The following is a 19,305-nucleotide window of genomic DNA, read 5'->3' on the forward strand; positions in this document are numbered from 1 at the left end:
AGAGTATCAAAATGTACATTTAGTGTGAATAAGCTTATGTTAGTGTGTTAATGCCTGTTAGTGAACCAAGTAAACACACTAATTTTGCTTGTGTTAGTAGGCATACTAGAATATTTTATTTGAAAACGTTTTGTCACTGACATATAAGAAAAGTTTATTAAACATTTTGATAGACTGTATGGTATTGTTTGACTTACTAAAAACTTTAATTAGAAGGTACTAGCTAGTTACTATAGGCAGAGGTAAGCCAGCTTAAGTATGCCAACAGTTATTAGAGATTTGTATCTGTCAGTCCAAATTTTTTTTCAAGTATCTGCCAAACAAAATGTCAATACCTGGAGATAAATTTAGTTGTAATATTTAGAAATCCCACCCCATAAGTCAACAAAAGTTTTTTTAAGGGATCTAGGAGAAAAACTATTAACTGACTTTTTTGTTATATGAAAGGATATACTTTTTTTAATTGATTTTATAAAAAAGAATGAGCATTATTATTTTATCAAAAATTTAGACCGTCAGAGAATTTCGTAATTTAAAAATTATTTTAAAGTGGCTTGACTAGCAGCATTTAGTTAATGATCATGGCGTTTTCTGAAAATTACAATTAAATTAAGCTCAACAGATGATGCAAATTGTGATCAAATATCGATCGGTTTTCTTTCTCTGTAAAACTATTAGGTACTAAATGATTACTATTCGTAACTACATCACTCCAATATCTTTTACATGTATTTTTTACCATCTATAAAAAAACATTGATTTGTGTCCGGACAGATAAAAAATACAGTTCCGTGTATGGAATAGAACCAGAATTATGAATGAATGTTTTAGACTCAGATAAAAATCCTGAAATAGGAAATTGAGTAGATAATTACATCATCTAGCATAGTTATAATCAGGTTTGCCTGCCATGCTTAAAGTCCCGGGTTCGATTCCAGGAAGAGTGGACATGAAATGTTTGTTTTGAAGGTGGTTACACTGTCCCTGGTTTGACACTAGAAGCGCTTGACTGATCACTTTGCCTTTCATGTAACAAATATGATCCAGTTTCGCTACAAATGCAGTGCCCTATGTTTAGTTGTGATATAAAGAAAATAAACTTACATGAAACAATGATTCTGTAAGCTAAATTATAAGAGAGGTCTCTAAACCTTTGCTATAAGTATTTACATTAGGTTTTCTTGAAGATTCTTAAAGACTTACATAATATTTATATAGATATACAATTCTCTGGTAACTTAGGACTAGGAATTGTAAGCCAATAAGAACTTTTGAACCCGAGTGAACTTTATTAAAAAATAAATGCAGGCGCGATTTATTTACTTATTTAAAACTTCAAGTGCAAATAATAAGTACTTTGGCGGACTTATTGCTAAAAGCAATATCTTCCAGTCAACCAAAAAACAGATTGGTCAAAAGAAGAGTTGGTCAAAATTTTGTACTAAAAAAATATAAAATTATATCAAAAGATACATACACAAAATGAAAAATACCCAAATAATTAGAACCAACAGCTGTTTTTAATTTTCAATTTAATTCAGAAAAAAGTTTAGAAAATACTGTTTAAAAACATGATTTGTGATTTGTATTTTATCTTTTATTAAATCAAAATTAAAAGATAGAGGTAGTAATAATATTATTATGCAATCACATGTTCATTATAGTGTAAGTTGTTGAAGGCAAAAGGTAAGTCAAATGAAAATATTAAATATCAAATAATATATTTAAAACAACATCAATTTAAGGGTGATTGAGCATTATTTATTTATTGAAAAAATGTAAATAAAAACCGATATGGGAAAATCGACCAATATCTAGGAAGCTTTTGATTTTTAAAGAAACATTTAGATATCCATGTTTGTTAATAATCTTTTTGAGGAAATATTACTGTATTACGGATTAATCAAATTAATAAGAAAACAAAGTCTTTCTGTGTATATAATATTATGACATTGGAAAGCATATTTTTCACTTTTATATTATAAACATGACAAAAAATAATTTAAGAATTAATCATACTAGTATTGATCATTTATGAAGTTACTGATCACTATCAAAAAAAGAAAGGCCAGTTACTTTGGTCACATATTTAGCAATGAACAGTATGCGCGCTTCGACAACATAAAAATAGAGGGCAGGCGGGGTATGGGAGGTAAAAGAGCATCATGGCTCAGAAATTTTAGACAGTGGTTTGGTGTGCTGAATGCAGCAGCGCTGATTAGTCTGGCCCAGGATCATGACAAGTTCAGGATGATGGTTGCCAAACTACGGTAGGAGCGGCAAAGAGCAATGAAGGAGAATAATTCATTACAGTTTTATTACCTCGGCATAGTGGCATTTTTAATATATTTTCTCTTGAAATCATTGATTTGTTTGGTCATATATGACAAAATTTCAAATGGAAATAGATCGTTTTGTATTTTTTACAGGTTTAAAAATGAAAGCCATATATTTTTTACTTGCCACGTTGGCGATGATCAGTGCCCAAAACATATTTTCAGAATTTAAAATAGGTAAGTTTAACTAAACATAATTACGGGTGAGCATAAATTACAAGTTAAAAGGAAATCATAAGGGAACTTTAACGTTAACTACTTATGTCAAATATCATACAGCTTATATTAGACAATTTTTGTTATTTGCAAAAATGCAAATTCTGAATTCTTTTCTAATGCTTTTTTACATGATAAACTTATAAGTTATAATGAACATAGATAGAAGACCTCTTAGAAAAGAGATTATGATGATTATGATAGGAGAATATTATTCATTGGGTGGTTTCTGAGATCACTTTATACAATTGGTTATTTAGATTACATTTCTTATTTTCCCCCAATCTGTCAGTGCTAAAAATCTCCTTGGGTTATCCCTGCTCACTGGTCTGCTTAGTTTTTATCAGGTCACAGTAAATAATAAAAAAAAAATTCTTAAAGGAATAATAAAACGCTATGATTCTACTTTAGAGGCTTGTCAGCTGGTGGGAAAGAGTGGGTATGGAAGGAATTTATGCAAAATACACAACACCCAGACCAATTGACAAAGAAATCTTTGGTATATTTTTTTTTGTAACTGGTGGGAACCGAACCTGCGACGCTAGTTTTACAGTTAACCGTATAAACAACTGCGCCACGGCGCCTGTCTAACAAGAAATTTATGTGAAACGCCCGTTTGTCAAATGAGGAATTATTTGTTTTAAATATTGTTAATTCCCTTTCCGGTTGCTGTGGATATTGTGATCAATCTTCTGAACGTATCCTATGGTCTTTTTTATTCCTCTCTATAAATACCAAATGGAGCTTCTCGCTACTTTTTCATGGTCCTTTGTAGGTCCTGTCAGATATACAGATCTGGTGGCTTCCAAAACCAATTTTAAAGCTTTTAAAAAGATCTGTAATCATTTCGGCAAATAGATCATGTCCAATCAATTTAATCTCGGTCAGAGAAAAAATCACTTCCCTCTTTTTTTCAATCCAATGCAGTACATATTATGTATATCTGAATTACCTCTTTCACCAAAAAGATGCGAAGGCCACTAAATTACAGAGTTCTCCTTCGGGCAGCTTTTCTCATTCTGTAATGATCAATTTTCCTATATGTGGGCACCGCCAAGGAGACTTGAATCCTCAGATGCAGCGTGTGGTATGTGGTGGGCATTCGAGATTACCTTATACTTAACATTAAGTGATCACTGAAAACTTACACCATCTAATAAAGGGTCATAAGTGATTCCCTGACTTTCATATTTCTGTCTCAAAAGAGTTTTTCATCTTTGTAATCAATCTTGATAAACCCCCCTGAGGAATAAGTCCCTAACCTAACCTAAAATTAAAAGAAAAAGTTGAAAATTTCAAAATATTGTTGAAAATAAATAATAGGTAACTCGTTGAGTGTTTTTTTTGGTATAATTAAAAACAAATTAGATATTATAAGAGATTTATAATGATAATGAAACAGTACACATTATCTTAATAATATTATTTTAGAGGTGTGAATAGAATAATTACATATTTAGTATCAACACACACTACTCATATTGTGCATCAATTAAATCTTATCTTTGCCAAAGCTAGATTGTTTTAAAATTCTGATGAATTAAAAAATATATAAATATGAGTAATTTTAATCTCAATGTAATAATTGTCAATTAACATTTTTTTATCATAATATTGCATTCCTCACATATTATTTATTTGTGCCCAGGCAAGTGAAGAATACAGTTCTGTGTATAAAATAGAACAAGAATCCTGGACATGTGTTTTTGACTCGGTGGCTGTTCTCAACTTAAAATCTTGAATATGGAAATCTAGTGGAGATAAGCCCGTCTTGTGTAGAGGATGGCGCATTCGCCTATCATTTTTGAGGTCCTGGGTTCGATTTCTGGCAGGGTTGACATAAAATACTGATTTAATGGTTGTTTAAATTGTAATATTTAATTGATCTTGGAATGGCACCTGGAGCGAAGGACTGATCACTTAACCTTCACGCAACGGATGATTGAAATGCGTTGCATTTGGTTTACTAATGACCTATGCACCACTGGGTGCGGAAAGGGAATGATGATGATAAATACAAGACAATTTTTGTGTTTTAATATTCACAAAAATGCAAATTCTGGATGCTGTTCTCATGCCTTCTTACATGATAACTGGATATAATAATGAACATGTATGGAAAACCTCTCATATATAGTCCACAAAGAGCCTCCCGGCATCTCTGTCGGCTCTGGTGCATCCTCCCGAGTCAGTTTCGCGTCCCGTAGCTCTGATATGAACTGCCAACTAACAGTCAGCAGCATACATCAAGAACGTCGAGAACCTGATGCCTTGTAAAGCTGCCAAGCGTGGTTGAGGCTCTTAGGAGCCATCCGCAGTATATGGCCTAGCCAACTATAACGTCTCCGCTTGATGACAGTTATCACAGGAGTATGCTGTGTCCATTCTCTTATTATTTCATTATTTATGAAGTCAAAGTCAAATCACTTTATACACTATAACTGTTTTACTCTGACTATGTTTGCTGTTTAGCATAAAGTATACGCTGTAAATGTAAACTACCCAATGACATAAGTCATGAGCAATGCCTCGACTTCCATTTTCCTGTCTTAAAAGAGTTTTCCATCTCCGTTATCAACCTTACACAATCGTAATGCTCAGCGCGTATGCCTACCATGCAAGAGATCTCAGGTTCCATTCCGGACATGGATTTTTAAATTTTTTATTTATTATAATTTCTTTTTTGTATTTTACAATAGGTAATACATTAGTAACAAAAACAAAAAAAACTATTACATTAACACAAAAAAAATCCCACAAAGGCATAGCCTGTGTGTGGGTATACATTTTATTTTAAATTGAAATAAAGGCTACTGGAAGAATAAAATATATTTCAATAAGTTTAAAAATGAGTGCTGATTTTAGAACACATTTTTTTTATCACTAAAAATGAGAAAATTATAGTAAAAGTATTTCTATTTATTAAAAAAAGAAGGTATTTAAATCCGTTTTTTTTATCCATAATTTCAACAAAAAATTAAATCGAAATATATTCAAATAATTAATATCCATTATACTGTCCATATGAAATGCATTGAACAGTTTTGGAGCTATGAAAAATGGTTGACATGAAATATTTATTTAGAGGTATTCAGTTGAATATTTCATAGTCCCTGGACTGGCACCCGATGCATAGGACTGATCATCTTACCTATGAAGGTCGCACGATCAAGATATGTCACAATTGGTGTAGCAATGCAGTTCCCTAATGCATGACGATGATGTAATCATCTTGATAAACTCCCCATAGGAATAAGTTCTTAACCTAACCTAACATCAAAAGAAAAAGTTGAACTAAAATAGATAACTCATGAAATACCATTTTCATATACTTGGATATTATAAGAGATTTATGACGTCAATGGAACAGCAATAAATACAGTATCATAATTCATAGCATTATTTTAGAGGTGTGCAGAATGCCATATTTTGTATCAACACACACTACTCATATTGTCTATCATTTCAATTTAATCTTTGCTGAAGATGGATTATTTTTATTTCATTATTTAATCTTAACGTCATAATTTTATCTTACTATTGGATTTTTCATATTTATATTATTACATTTGATTGTTTACTACTAGGTATAAAATGATTAAGGAATACAAGACATAATACGTTATTTTGCCAGTGATACAAGGTTTGATTAATTGACTTGATTTACATTTTATAGCACTCTTGTATAAGTATGCTTATTAATAAATTGTAGAAAATTGGTTAAAAATATAACAAAAGAAATATCTTTTTTTCATAGACAATTTTAAATAAATGAGTAAATGATTAGTGTATAAGAGCTTTTTTCAACCTGTGCCTCGTGGTCACAATGTTAAAGTATCTTATTAAAAAATCTGTTGTCAAAATATTGTTGATAAATCCACCTGGTCCATGCAGAAATTGAAAAAAAAAAAATTCAGGCGTTACCTAGTATGTAGGTGAAATAATTCAATTAGATGAATCTCACCCGCATAAATAAAGGTTTCAGCTCTTTAACTTCACAAACATCAACAGATGAAAGAATTGAAGGAATATAGATGTTCAAATATGGGCAGAATGGTGAATGTTACATGTGTGTAATGTGGCCACTTAAACCAGCCAATGACAGATCGTAAGCCCTGTAGATGCCTAGACTTCTATATTACCTTCTCTAAAATGTTCTTTATCTGTGTTGTAATATGTAAATATTAAAGATTAGATTAAGATTTATTTATTTATGACAAAATACAAGGTTTTTAAACTTTACATATTACATTACATATTTTATTTTTACGAAATATTCCCAATCAGCAAAATTGCTGGTATGAGGGGATATTCTATATAACAAAATAGTTTAAATAAAAAGTCAATAAAATAACATCACATATCACTTGTCACACGGGCTGTAAGAACTGATTTATTTAGGTGTTTTTTAAGTACGTATATGTTTTGTATGTTTTTTAGGTCATTAGAAAGTAAATTGTAAAAATTTATTGCTGTATACATAAAACTGTTTCTTTTTCTGTTAGTCCTAGGTTGTTCGCAAGTAAAATTATTTGATGCTCTTGTATTTATTTTATGTATGTTGTAGTTAAAATAAAATTTGATATTTGTGTTTATTTTATTATTTTTCATCTTAAATATCATTATTATTTTTTCTATGTAGATTTATTCCTTAAGATCGAGCATTTTTGTTATTCTATATAAATCTGTGGTTCTAGTATATTTATTAAAATGAAATGTTACTTTAAGTGCTTTATTCATTGTTCTTTGTATTGATTCTTGCATTTGTTTACTACATTGCGACCATATTATTAATCCATATACAAAGTGTGGAAGTATAAAAGCATTGTTTATTATATTTATATTGATTTTGAAAATACTATGAATTATTCTAAATCCATTTCATATATTTTTATAGGTATTTGTAGTATGTGATTTTTCCCTATTAAAGAGCATATGTGTGACAAGATGTATGATTGTGGTAATATTAATGTAAAAAGGAGGTGTGTACTCTTCAAAACTTAAGTGGTATGTAAATACATCGACGGTCCTTAGTCCCTACGTATACTATCGAAACTGATTTTGCGAGGTTTACAGGAGAGCAAAAACAAAGCTTGATATTTTTTTGACTCTCTCTTTCCAGTGATGTGTAGCTAGTACACATTACATCTAATAACTTTGATTACATAGCACCGTAACGCGCGGATATTTTCGGCATAGAAAGGGAAGAGTTAAGAAGCTATCAGATACTGTAGAATTGCCAAACAAGTCGCCACTTAAAATCAAAAGGGTCACAAATCTAAATTTGTCTTTTTTTAGGGGAGCCAATATAAGTTTTTAACATAACTTTTTTATTTTTTCTTATAAAATTACTTCTTATATTTATGCTTTTAATATCATTATATGCGTTTTTTAAAACTGTTTTTATCGAGGTTTGCGCTTACTGTCAACCATAAAGCTCTGAAGTTAGCCACCAAAATGCAAAATGCGAAAAGGGCAGTTGAATGATTTGGGTCATGATTGGGGCAAAATCCATGAAAAAAAATATAGAGCTTTGTTTTTACTCTTCTGTAAACCTCGCAAAATGCAGTTTCAATAGTATACCTTCGTAGAGACCACAGATATACATATTGTTTTTTTATTTCTATCTACTGAAGTTACTTTTCTGATTTTTTCCTTACCAAATTCTACATAAAAATAATATAAATGAACTCTTTATAAGGAACAGAAGTATTTCATAAATGATTGTGTTATTTTTTTAGACAATCTGTTGGCTAATAATCTGGGAAGGTTCATACACAAAGCACCGAAAGAACCCAGAGTTGTGGAGGCATCGCAAGATGTGAGGAACGTGGTTGATGACAAGATAATTGCATTCCTCGAAGCGGCAAGAGAGAAGTTCGACGTTGGTTTTCCTGAGTCTGGTATTCCTCCACTCGATCCATTTACACTGGATAATGTCACCTACCATACAGAGGTGCCACAACTACTCACGTTAGTTGAAATTTAATGCCCATATCTGCAGACTAAAAACATTAAGGCACATGATCCCGTTTTGTATGGCTCTATTTGAAATGTGTGCTATGCAAATATTTAACTTTCATAAACTATGAATACAGTTATGTGTGTCAATTAGAATAAGCTAGGACGAATGTTTTTGACTACTCCCAAGTAAAAATCTAGAACAGGGTAAAAAATTAGAGCATTTAATTGTACAGTGTTGTTAATTGTAAAGTGTTATGATACATTTTCGGTTACAGGGGAGCTAACTCACCAATCAGGATAACTCACCGTAAAGAACTTGTGACCTCACAGGTGGAGTGATTTCAAAATCACAAAAATTCAAAAAATCATTGCGCTGATATTACTATAAAAAAAATATTGGTTTAATTTGATAGTCTATTAACAAATTAAAAATATATCAAAACTGCTGAACTTTCTCATTGGAAGAACGGATAGTCAAATAAACGTTCAAATCAATAAGTATTGAAAATTTTTAAAGATGTGTTGATCATTTTTACTTGTTCCTCATTTTGTTCCACGTGTCTATGATCGATACGGCGATCAGTGTAAAAGTAATTATTGTCTCTTATTTTTATTTTCTGCACCACGTCACGAGAAAGAAATAATGTGTATTATTATTACCATATTAATATTTACCTCTTAATTGATTTAAAAAATGAGTTACAATAATATTTTGCATTTAAATATTACCTGCTGTTTATTCTGAATAAAATAAAGCATGTTGTAGAAATTTATTTAATATTTTTTTCTTAATTTACAGGATAGATGTTCTTATCAAAAATTTAAAGCTCGCTGGATTACAAAAATTTATAATTGAAAACATCAATTTCAAAATTATCGGACTAAGTTTAAGGTTTGATTTGGTTGTACCAGAGTTGGTTTTTACTAGTAAGTATAAACAATAATGCTGTGTATAGCTTATGTTAGGTTTTTGTTCATTCATTATGCATTTTGTAATATAAATAATATAGATGTACATAAATGAATTATAAACATAAATGCGTAGTGTTTAAAACTGTCTGAACATTTTGTTAATTATCTCTGTTTATTAAGTTAGTCTTCTTTATTTATTCTCAAATGCACAGGTAACCCCAGTGAGGTCACATTATTTTTATTATTAATTTTAGTTTGTAAGAGAAAAAATATGAAATATATTTGAACAACATTTAACCTACTTGGGCGGAGAAAAGAATTTAGGTAATTCTAATTCTAATTCTGAAAATGGAAATCCAGTAGATATTAGTCAGTTTGTGGTTGGCCCTCTTGCCTATGATACCTGAGGTTCCGGGTTTGATTTCTGGCAAGTTGTACATGAAATATGTATTTAAAAGACTGTTTTTTATTGCAATATATCATAGCAGAGGCTAGGGAGACCGAGTTTTAAGCGTAAGACTAATCATCTTACTTTCATGTATAACATGATTGAGATACGCTGAAATTAGAGTGCCTATGAGGTGTCCTATACACCACTGCAGGTGGATGAGGGAATAATGATGATGATTCAAAATACTATTAGCCAAAAACTGCCAAAACATTCCAACATTTAATAAAACATATACATAACATTATTTTACTGAAATATTTTAAAACAAGGTTAAAAGTAATGCTGTCCAATAAGTAAAATCTATTTAGTTAATAATTTAATTTTATTTCAGCATCATTTGGATTGAATGCTAATATTCTGGACATCATTTCCATATATCCTAGTGGAGATGCGAGGTAAATGTACCTATATTCATTACTAACTCAAGTGTATTTGTGTGAGATTGTGAAAATCATTTCACCTATTATGTTCATAAAAACATAAAAATGTTCATGAAAAATTGGCTGTACATGGTGTTTTAGGGACAGATTGCGAAACTTCAGAGGAACATTCCTCATGGGAAAACTTTAAAAAAAAAATATATGTATAAAAAAAATATTATTTGAAATGGAGTCAATCCTTAATGTCTCGGACTAGCATTACTTCCACAAACCCCTATCCCTCCCCTAGTCCGCGTCTAGTGTGTATCGCTTCATTGGTCAAATACGTTTTTAATCTCAACTTTAAAAAAAAATCTAAAAATTTAATTAGGATATTTTTAAAAGTACATCATAAAAAATGTTTCTCCGTGGTTTCGCGAAATGGCCCTGAAAAATCGTGTATGGAAAAATATTTTGTTCTGAGTTTAAAGTCCGACTTAAAACGGCTAAAGGAACAAAGGCTCTGATGTTAAGATAATAGGGCTTACAAAAGTATGAGAATTTTATACACAGGTTATAAATGTGTTCTTAAGATATCACAGTTTGGATATGAGCTCGAATTGTTAACTTTATTGAAGTATGTAGTCACAAAATGAGATTGGGAAAAATAAATTAAAGTATCCTAAAATAAAACAACATAAACATCTTCTCTAGCCTTCATCTTTACACTGCTGGATAGGCCTCCTCTAACTCTTTATACTCGTCTCTGTCTTGCATCCGGGCCCCATCGCTATCTGGATAATATCATTGGTCCATCCCTTTGGTGGCCTTCTAATGCTCCCTTTATTTGCCCAAGACCTCCGCTTCAATATTTGTGGCGCCCAACTGGTGTCCTCCTGTCTAGCCACATGTCCAGCCACTTTAGTTTTGCCACTCGGTCATGACATCAGAAACTTTGGTTCTCTGTTGAATCTCTTAGTTTCTCATTCTATCACGGAGACTCACACTGAGCATTTGCTGTTCCATGAACCATTGTGTGCATTAAACATTTTTGACACTCTTTATTGTTAAGGCTGCCGTCTCTAGTCCATAAGTTAACACATTTCAATGTAATTGCCTTTTATTTTTAGTTTTGAATCAGCTAATTTCAGAATTACTTTGCCTTCTTCAGAGCAAAACACGTTTTAGTTCGTTGATTGCTATATGCTAAAGCTTTTGTAATTTTTACAGGATTGCTCTGACAAATTTTACAATTTCTGGCGATGCCGTGTTGCGGACAACTGCAGAAACCACGCTGAGTCTTAAAACATTGGATATGGATTTTGATACTGAAGACATATCAGTGAGTTAACTATATAATGAAATTAAATTACCCACTAACATTTTGAGCATGTCCAAATGTTAGTAGACAGGCTAGATTTCCTTCCTAGGTAGTTATTTAGATCTAAATTTGTTGCAAAAGAGAGGGAAAACATTTTTGAGAAGGTAATATGGAAGTCTAAGCATTTATAGGGCTTATGACCTGTTATTGACTGGTTTGATTATCCACTTTATACACTGTGTAACATTCACCATTCTGCCTACATATGTTTAAACATCCAAATTTTTTCAACTCTTCCATCTATTGACTTTTGTGAAGGGAAAGAGCAGAAACCTTTATCATCTTTCCTTCTCAAAAATGTAGTTCTAATTTTCAGAAGTTGTCTAGTAGGTAAAATGTTTCAGCCAAATGCAGATGCCAGATGGAAAGAGCAAACAGAGCATGCTTTCTGGATATGCATCGTATATAAAAACCTAATATGTATTCAAATTTGGTGGTGATTTTCTGTTATTATAAAATAATTATTAGAAAATGACAACGAAGTTGTATTGAGCAATAAAAGGTCCTCAGACCCCCGATTCGGAGCCCGCAATATTATCACAGAACTCAACCTTACATTTTCTAAATTACAGCCCATTAACACTGGATTTACCATAAAAGAGATTAAAAAATATAATTTTACTTTATTTCAGGTGACACTAGCTGGAATATTTGAATTTGAAAAATTGAATGAAGCTATAAACTTTTTCCTTGATCAGCTAAGTGCTGATTTCTTTGAAGGACAACGTGAGGGTCTGCGGGAGCTAGCCAACACCGTGTTGTTTGACATTATCAATGAAATTCTGAAAGACATAACCTTGGCAGACCTGATTGGATGATTACAAACAATCTCAAGATTTTAAATAAAATAAAATGTCATTTATGATCACACTAACGATTCAAGATTATATTTCCTGTTCAATTAAAAAACAATAATAGATCCTACTACAGACATAGAGAACATTTTTGAAAGGGGATATGAAAGTCTGCGCATTTACAGGGCTTTTGACCTGTTATTGTCCGGTTTATATGTATTAATGTGCAAAATACTGTTATACAAGTTTAAAAAAAATGCAAATAAATATTTTTATTTTTAAAATTAAAATGTATTATTTATTTCATAAGTGTATATATATATAAATTACACATGACACAATAAATAACTATTTTCGCATCTTGATATGTAATTCAGGCATTCATTCAAGCAATATACACATACTCTAATTCTTTTTTTAAAGGGTGGGGGTCAGTGCTATGCAAGCTCCTGATGTCACTGCAACCTGTGAAGATCTATTGTGACGGGTCCCCATGAATAGTTCTCGCCATCCAAGCCCAGGTCTACAAAGAGCCTGGCTACTGTGTGGACGGCGATAGTTCTCATTTTGCTTTATCTCCCCCTCCATGCCCAGATCCGTAAAATATCGGGCTATTAGGTAGGGGGCGAGCTCTTTTACATCCTCAGGTTTAACCAGTGGTCCTACGAGGACTCGGCTTCTTTTATGGTGTAAAACATCACATTCACATAGAATGTGTATAGGTGTTTCCTCATCTGCACTGCAGAATCTACATCTAGAAGTTACAGAAAGATTTATTCTAGCAAGGTGTTAATTTTATCTGTTTGTTGGAAAATAAAGGACATGAGAATAATTACCCACCAATTTGAATGTCACCTACTACGCGCTTGTAACATGCCTGTTTAATATTCAGAGTAATAATTCGCAACCCACTTATAGAGACGCCCTTTCGCTTTATTGCATAGAACAAAAGCGTTGCAAATTTGTGGTTTAGTTTTTGGATTAACAACAAATGTGTAATGGACGGTTCGTCACTGCGCTTGCAATTATCAACCTGAGTACCAACGGCCTGTTGTTTTGCTGTAAACTGTAGTTTACACTTTGAGCACCGGCCGAATATACATAGAATTTACTCTGTGCCCGCCCCATTTTTGTGAAATTTCATGCTTTGTGAAAGGTTTCTTCAAAGTGTCATAATTATAAAAATATAAGATTAAATACTCATATTTATTTGAAACTTTGATAAAAACTTGTATGATAATTTAGCCAATATTGGCCTTTATGGAGAGCCACATTGCAATGTTCGCACATATACAGGGTCTCACTCCTTTTATTATACTTTGTATCCCAAAGCCGTGTAAACACGTGATTATAACAACCTCGCGTTGTGTCCTGGTCCCATGTTTTCACGTGGTTTACCAGCAGCGAAAAAGTACTAATAAAAGTCACTAGATGTCAATAAAATGCACTTTTTTAGACAGCTGGTAAACCACGTGAAACCACGGAACCGGGACACAACGCGTGGTTATATAATCACGTGTTTACACGGCTCCAGGATACAAAGTGTTAACTTAATGATTGATAATTGTAGAATAGTTTTTGTTCGTATGGGCGGCATTAATTATATGCCATTATTTATAACATTATGGATGTTGTCTGGCAGGTTCTGGTATCAGTTTCTGTGACAAAAGATGTTGTAGTTAAGGTGATGCTTTGAAATGACAACTTTGATCCGGTGGGACCACTTTTCCTACCTATCGCGATGGTTGTCCAATATTAAATTAACTTGTATCCAGGGCTGAATCTAACGGGATCTAGCACCCTGTCACTTACTGAAAAGGGACTGGAATATACTCGTTTGTGAATCAATACGAACATGCTATTTTCCCGTCCCTTGTGAGCAAGTGTCTGGTTATTTGTGGAAACTGAACTTAGAGCAGGTATGGCTCTACTCATATTTAAAATATTGTTAACTAATACAATATTTCGAGTTTGTCTAATGGACTGGTTAATATTAACGTATTACAGCAGAGTTGAAAAACATTTTAGAGAAGGTAATATAGAAGTCTAGCCATCTACAGGGCTTATAACCTGTCATTGGCTGATTTAAGTGGCCACTGTGTAACATTCACCATTCTGCTCATATTTGAACATCTGTATTCCTTAAATTCTTTCATTTGTTGATGTTTGTGAATAAAACAACGACCAGCGGAGGGGGAGCAAGTATCGTCACGTCATATAACGTCGAGCTTGACAAGCAAAACAAGTTGTAAAGTAAAAAGAACTGACTATTTACATCGGTCTACTTTAAGTTCTATTCAGTATGTCGCTCCCTTCCGCATACGCGTCACCTTTGTTTATCGTTTCACTATTCCCCGACTAACTGAGCAGGACAAAGACAGGAGATAGCTGGTAACATATTATTAAAACATTTTTGAACATTAAAATAGCTATTTTAAACATATATCGATTAAGATAAAAACATTACTTACCGGTGAAAGGTTAAGCCGCAATACCGAATAGTCCAGAAGGAGCTTAGAATCATATTTGAATACATCAGAATGTGTTCAAAAGTCCCCCCACTATGCCTCACTTTCACCGCGCGCATTCGTGATTTCGCCGCGTAATGTTTTAGTTTTATTGTGCACGCGGAAACATTGATTGACAACAGAGTAGATAAGTAGAGGGTCATTTAATAAGAGTAATTGAATTAATGAACTTTGAGCTTAAAATGTAAAACAAATTTTATTTTATATTAAACGGATATTTTTATATCATGTTAAATAATATTTGATGTTTTAAAGATAATGTCGGTCAAATGTTCACCACAGAGTTGTTGCATCCGAGGTCTAATTTTCATTAGTTCTCTCATTAGATGAGTAAAGTAGGGTAAAAAAAATTACTACCCTGGCAACACTAACGAAATGTCTATTTTGATTTTTTCGACAATCTGACAGATGGAAAAATAATTCAATTTTTAAGTAATGTAATTGCTAATTACACATGAAATGTGATCCCATCCTGTTTCTTTAAGATCCTAGCAGTATTTTACACTTTAAAAGGACACAACACGGCATAGTTTAATTTAAAAAACTACTTATTTATAAGTAGTTTAGACGCCTTCTGTTTGATGCTTGTATGCGGTTTCTGGACTATTCTAAATTCTATGACCGCCGCTTTTCTAGATCGATTTGTGCAGTATCTTAGCGTACATGTAGGCATTATGGATCTAAATTACTCCCTAGGAAGGAAATCCAGCCGGTCTGCAAACATTTAGACATACTCAAAACATTGTTCAAATATTATTTTTTTATACAAAAATAATAATCAATAGTAATAAAAAATGTATTTGATGGTCGAAATTAAATTGACATCGTAATAATAAAAAAATGTAAAAATAAATATTTCATAAAGTTCTTTCCGGGATTCAAACTTGGAACCACACGCGCGTTTGGCTTCCATGTATAAGCGAATGTAAGTATTTATTTAAATAGTTCAACAAAAATAAATTAACAAAATAAATTCGGCAGTCTCGGGCAAGAAATATGAAAACTAATAATCATACCTGTATTTAAACTATTGAAATATTCCGGAATTGGTGTAACAGTGTAGTGTCCTACGCACCATCAGACGTAAAAAGGAAGACGAAGTGATTTATTGCGTAAATAATATTACTTGAAGCGTAATGCTGATGTTCGTATCGTCATAATGTAAATTTCAATCGATGTACTATCGTAAATCGTTTCGAACGCGGCGCGGAAAAATGATTAATTTTTAATTTGTTTTACTTCTACTGGACATCTTATAAGGTATGAAAAGCATAAATAAAAAGAACTCGGAAATTTTCAACAATAATTTCAGAAGAACGATAATAATATTGAATATTATTTTACAGAGTATCAAAACAACTTATTGTTGCATTTTCTCAAAAACGTTGCGAAATTTGAAGGGGCTGAAAATTCATCAGCGCGCACCGCCAGTTCGCCTTGAAAATTCAATCGGGAAGCACACGCATAAAAATAATATATTTTGCCAAGCTTTTAACAAAAGTGAGTGTTTTCGCAAATTATTTTTAAAATTCAATTACTAATAATTAAAATCTGGCTGTCGAAGTTCGTATAAAACGCGGTGCATAGGGGTGGCAATTTTCCCTTTTTAAAAAAATTTGTTCAAATTTTACGAAAAAAAAAATGTGGTCAGTGTAACAATCCTACTGTTTTGTCGCGTTAGCAATTTAAGTATTGCAATTTTTAAATTTTGTGATTTAATCGGGAATCGAACCCTGAATAAACGTGGATGAGGCATCGTCTTAGCCGTTACACCACGTTATCTACCAAATTTCATCAATTTAAATAGCGTTTTTGCATTGTGCAACAATTTTCAATATCAAAGTGTAACAAAGTGTGTGTTCAATTAGCGAAATTAATAGTAAAACAAACGTAATTCGATTTAATAATTAAAAATATTAATAATTGTCTCTTCGCGTTGTCTAAAAATGTCGTTTGAAAGCATATTTATTTTCGGGAGCGGTAGGTAAGTAAATACAACCACCTAGGCTTTAGAAAATGTAATTGTGGAAATAGAACCCGAAAATTCAGCACGGCAGGCAAACGTCTTAGCCATTCCACCACATTTTACTGCCAAAGGTAATTCTGTCGTATTTTAAAAATTATTATTGCACAGTACCTAATAATTATTGTGAAATCTCGGAAGTGTTACGAAGTGAGTGTTGGTTTGATTCGAGTGAAATTAAAAATAATCGTAATGTCGCGTCGGTTTAATATAAGTGAAAATAAAAATAATAACCTTTTTCAATTCTCAATAAAACTGTGTTATAAAAATAAGTTTATAATTTATTCCGGGCGCGTTTTTAAAAAAAAATTACTAAAGAAGGCGGATCACCAACAGGGAAGGCGAAATTAATTGCCGACAAGCAGACGACATCCGTATGAGAAAACTTAACATTATTATTAGATTTGAAATGGGCTTTGATATCTCTGTTTTTCGTACTTTTCTTCTCTGTTTACAGGTTTTATATTGTCAATATTTTAAACGGCAATAAAACAAAATACTTCGTTTGCTTCACCAACATACACAATAAATAAAGCGCGTATATTTTATTAACAAAAAACACTTAAATATCTTATTAATTTGTCTTTTTTATACAGGTTATTTATGATAAACAACGAATTAAGTACAAAGACGGAGGGTAGTATAAAATTTAGAGGATTAAATGAAAATTTATTGAATGTTCTTCTTCGTTTTTTAATGGCCTTTTCACCCCTCAACTTGGGTGTTCTGGCCAAATTTATTAAATGCTTCGATCGAGAAAATAGCTGATGGAAAATCGTAAAATAATTCATATAAATATTTTGTTTGTTTAATTAAAGTAAATAAAATAATTAATAACTATTTCGTAACGCTGCGCAAGTATTTAATACCTATTTAAAAGCAAGCTTTGGGTAGAAGACCGCGTGTTTATTTATTGATACGATTAAAAAACTTTTAACACAGCAACATAAATATTCAAACGCGTGAATATTCCAGGCAAAACTTATTTAAATAGTACATAGAATCTAAATTGAGTTAATCAAAATTTATTCGCGATTGCCAGCTTTGACACAAAATATACGAGTTGATGATACATGTAATAAATAAAGATTTGTAATGTTGTAATACTAAATGAATTTATTTACTTTCATTATAATAATCAAATGTGTATTTTACCACTGTTTTACCTCCACGGGATTCCTGTGCGGAGTTGAAAAATATTTTGTACTACTTATACGTTTTATAAACATAAAATTTTTCTTTACGCGATTCGCCGAAAATCTTTTGTTTTACAAAACTCAGTTCCGGTTAATTTTTCAAAAGTGAACGATATTCCTTTTTTTATTATTCAACGGAACAAGTGTAAGTGATCAAGATTTTCATCAAATACAGAATTTGTCGAGGAAAACGCAAGGTAAGCTTATTTTTTTTAAAATCTGATAAAACTAAGTGACGTTTTTTCGAAGTTTATTTCAGCACATTCCTTGTAAATATGATAAATAAATAAATAAAAGGACATTTAAACTTACTGAGTGAGGATGCAACTAAAATGATACGAGGATTTCATCTGAATTTTAAGGTATGTAAAATGTCGTTTTTTAAATATTATGGAAAACCGTTTGAAAGACCGTGGGTTTTTCTATCGGCTTTCCTCACACTAAAATACTAAGTTATGCTTTGAAAATTTCAATTACATAACTGCGATTTTTATTTAATTGAACTCTACTGCTTACATTTCTCATTGCACTGAGTTTGGAAAGTTATATGAAGGGCTTATTTCACAGATTATAATATTATATACCTATATCCTATATCTCATATAGGAATTGTAAAATATTGTCAATCTTCTTCTTCTTCGTTTTTATGGCCTTTTCTTCTTCCAACTGTGGTGTTCTAGCCAGTGTCGAGTTTTCGGTCAAAAATAGTAGCAAAAACTGTGTTTAAATTCAGTTACGAAAATCTTTTTCCATTGTAGTTTTTTATGCATTTAATAACATAAATTTATCATATCATTATTTTGAAAAATTACGTTGCTCTGACGCCCTTCTTAAAAATCACTGAAAGATTAATTCTATGATCCCGCAATAAGCGGACATAGAGTGATGATTTTCGAAAATCTTTTGTTTCGATTTCAAACACTTTTTTTATAGAAGTTAAAAGCTGATATGATAGAGATGTCTAGAGACGGTTCGTGGAAGCCATTTGCTCCAACTATGGAACGGACATGGATTGGTGTTGATTAAATATTGTTTGGTTCAATCGAACCAAATTAAATTACCAACAATTACCAACAACTTGTTGGTAATCACCAACAAAACTTTTTTTGTCAGGAGTTAAAAACTGATAGAGATGTCTAGAGGCT

General features: G+C 31.9%; 1 protein-coding gene across 1 annotated transcript; it reads left to right on the forward strand.

Annotated features, from left to right (window-relative positions):
• The first annotated feature begins 2,433 nt into the window (after positions 1-2,433).
• On the forward strand, positions 2,434-12,616 carry LOC148273307 (uncharacterized). The gene is made up of 6 exons (XM_088238911.1): positions 2,434-2,513; positions 8,294-8,525; positions 9,316-9,443; positions 10,211-10,274; positions 11,469-11,580; positions 12,252-12,616. Exons 1-6 carry the CDS (start codon positions 2,438-2,440, stop codon positions 12,435-12,437), a joined length of 798 nt encoding a protein of 265 aa, XP_088095037.1. The 5' UTR covers positions 2,434-2,437; the 3' UTR covers positions 12,438-12,616.
• The last annotated feature ends 6,689 nt before the right edge of the window (positions 12,617-19,305 follow it).

The sequence above is a fragment of the Micrasema longulum genome, unplaced genomic scaffold (assembly GCF_059751315.1).
Source record: "Micrasema longulum isolate JH-2025_06_02 unplaced genomic scaffold, ASM5975131v1 h1tg001995l, whole genome shotgun sequence".
Lineage (NCBI taxonomy): Eukaryota > Metazoa > Arthropoda > Insecta > Trichoptera > Brachycentridae > Micrasema > Micrasema longulum.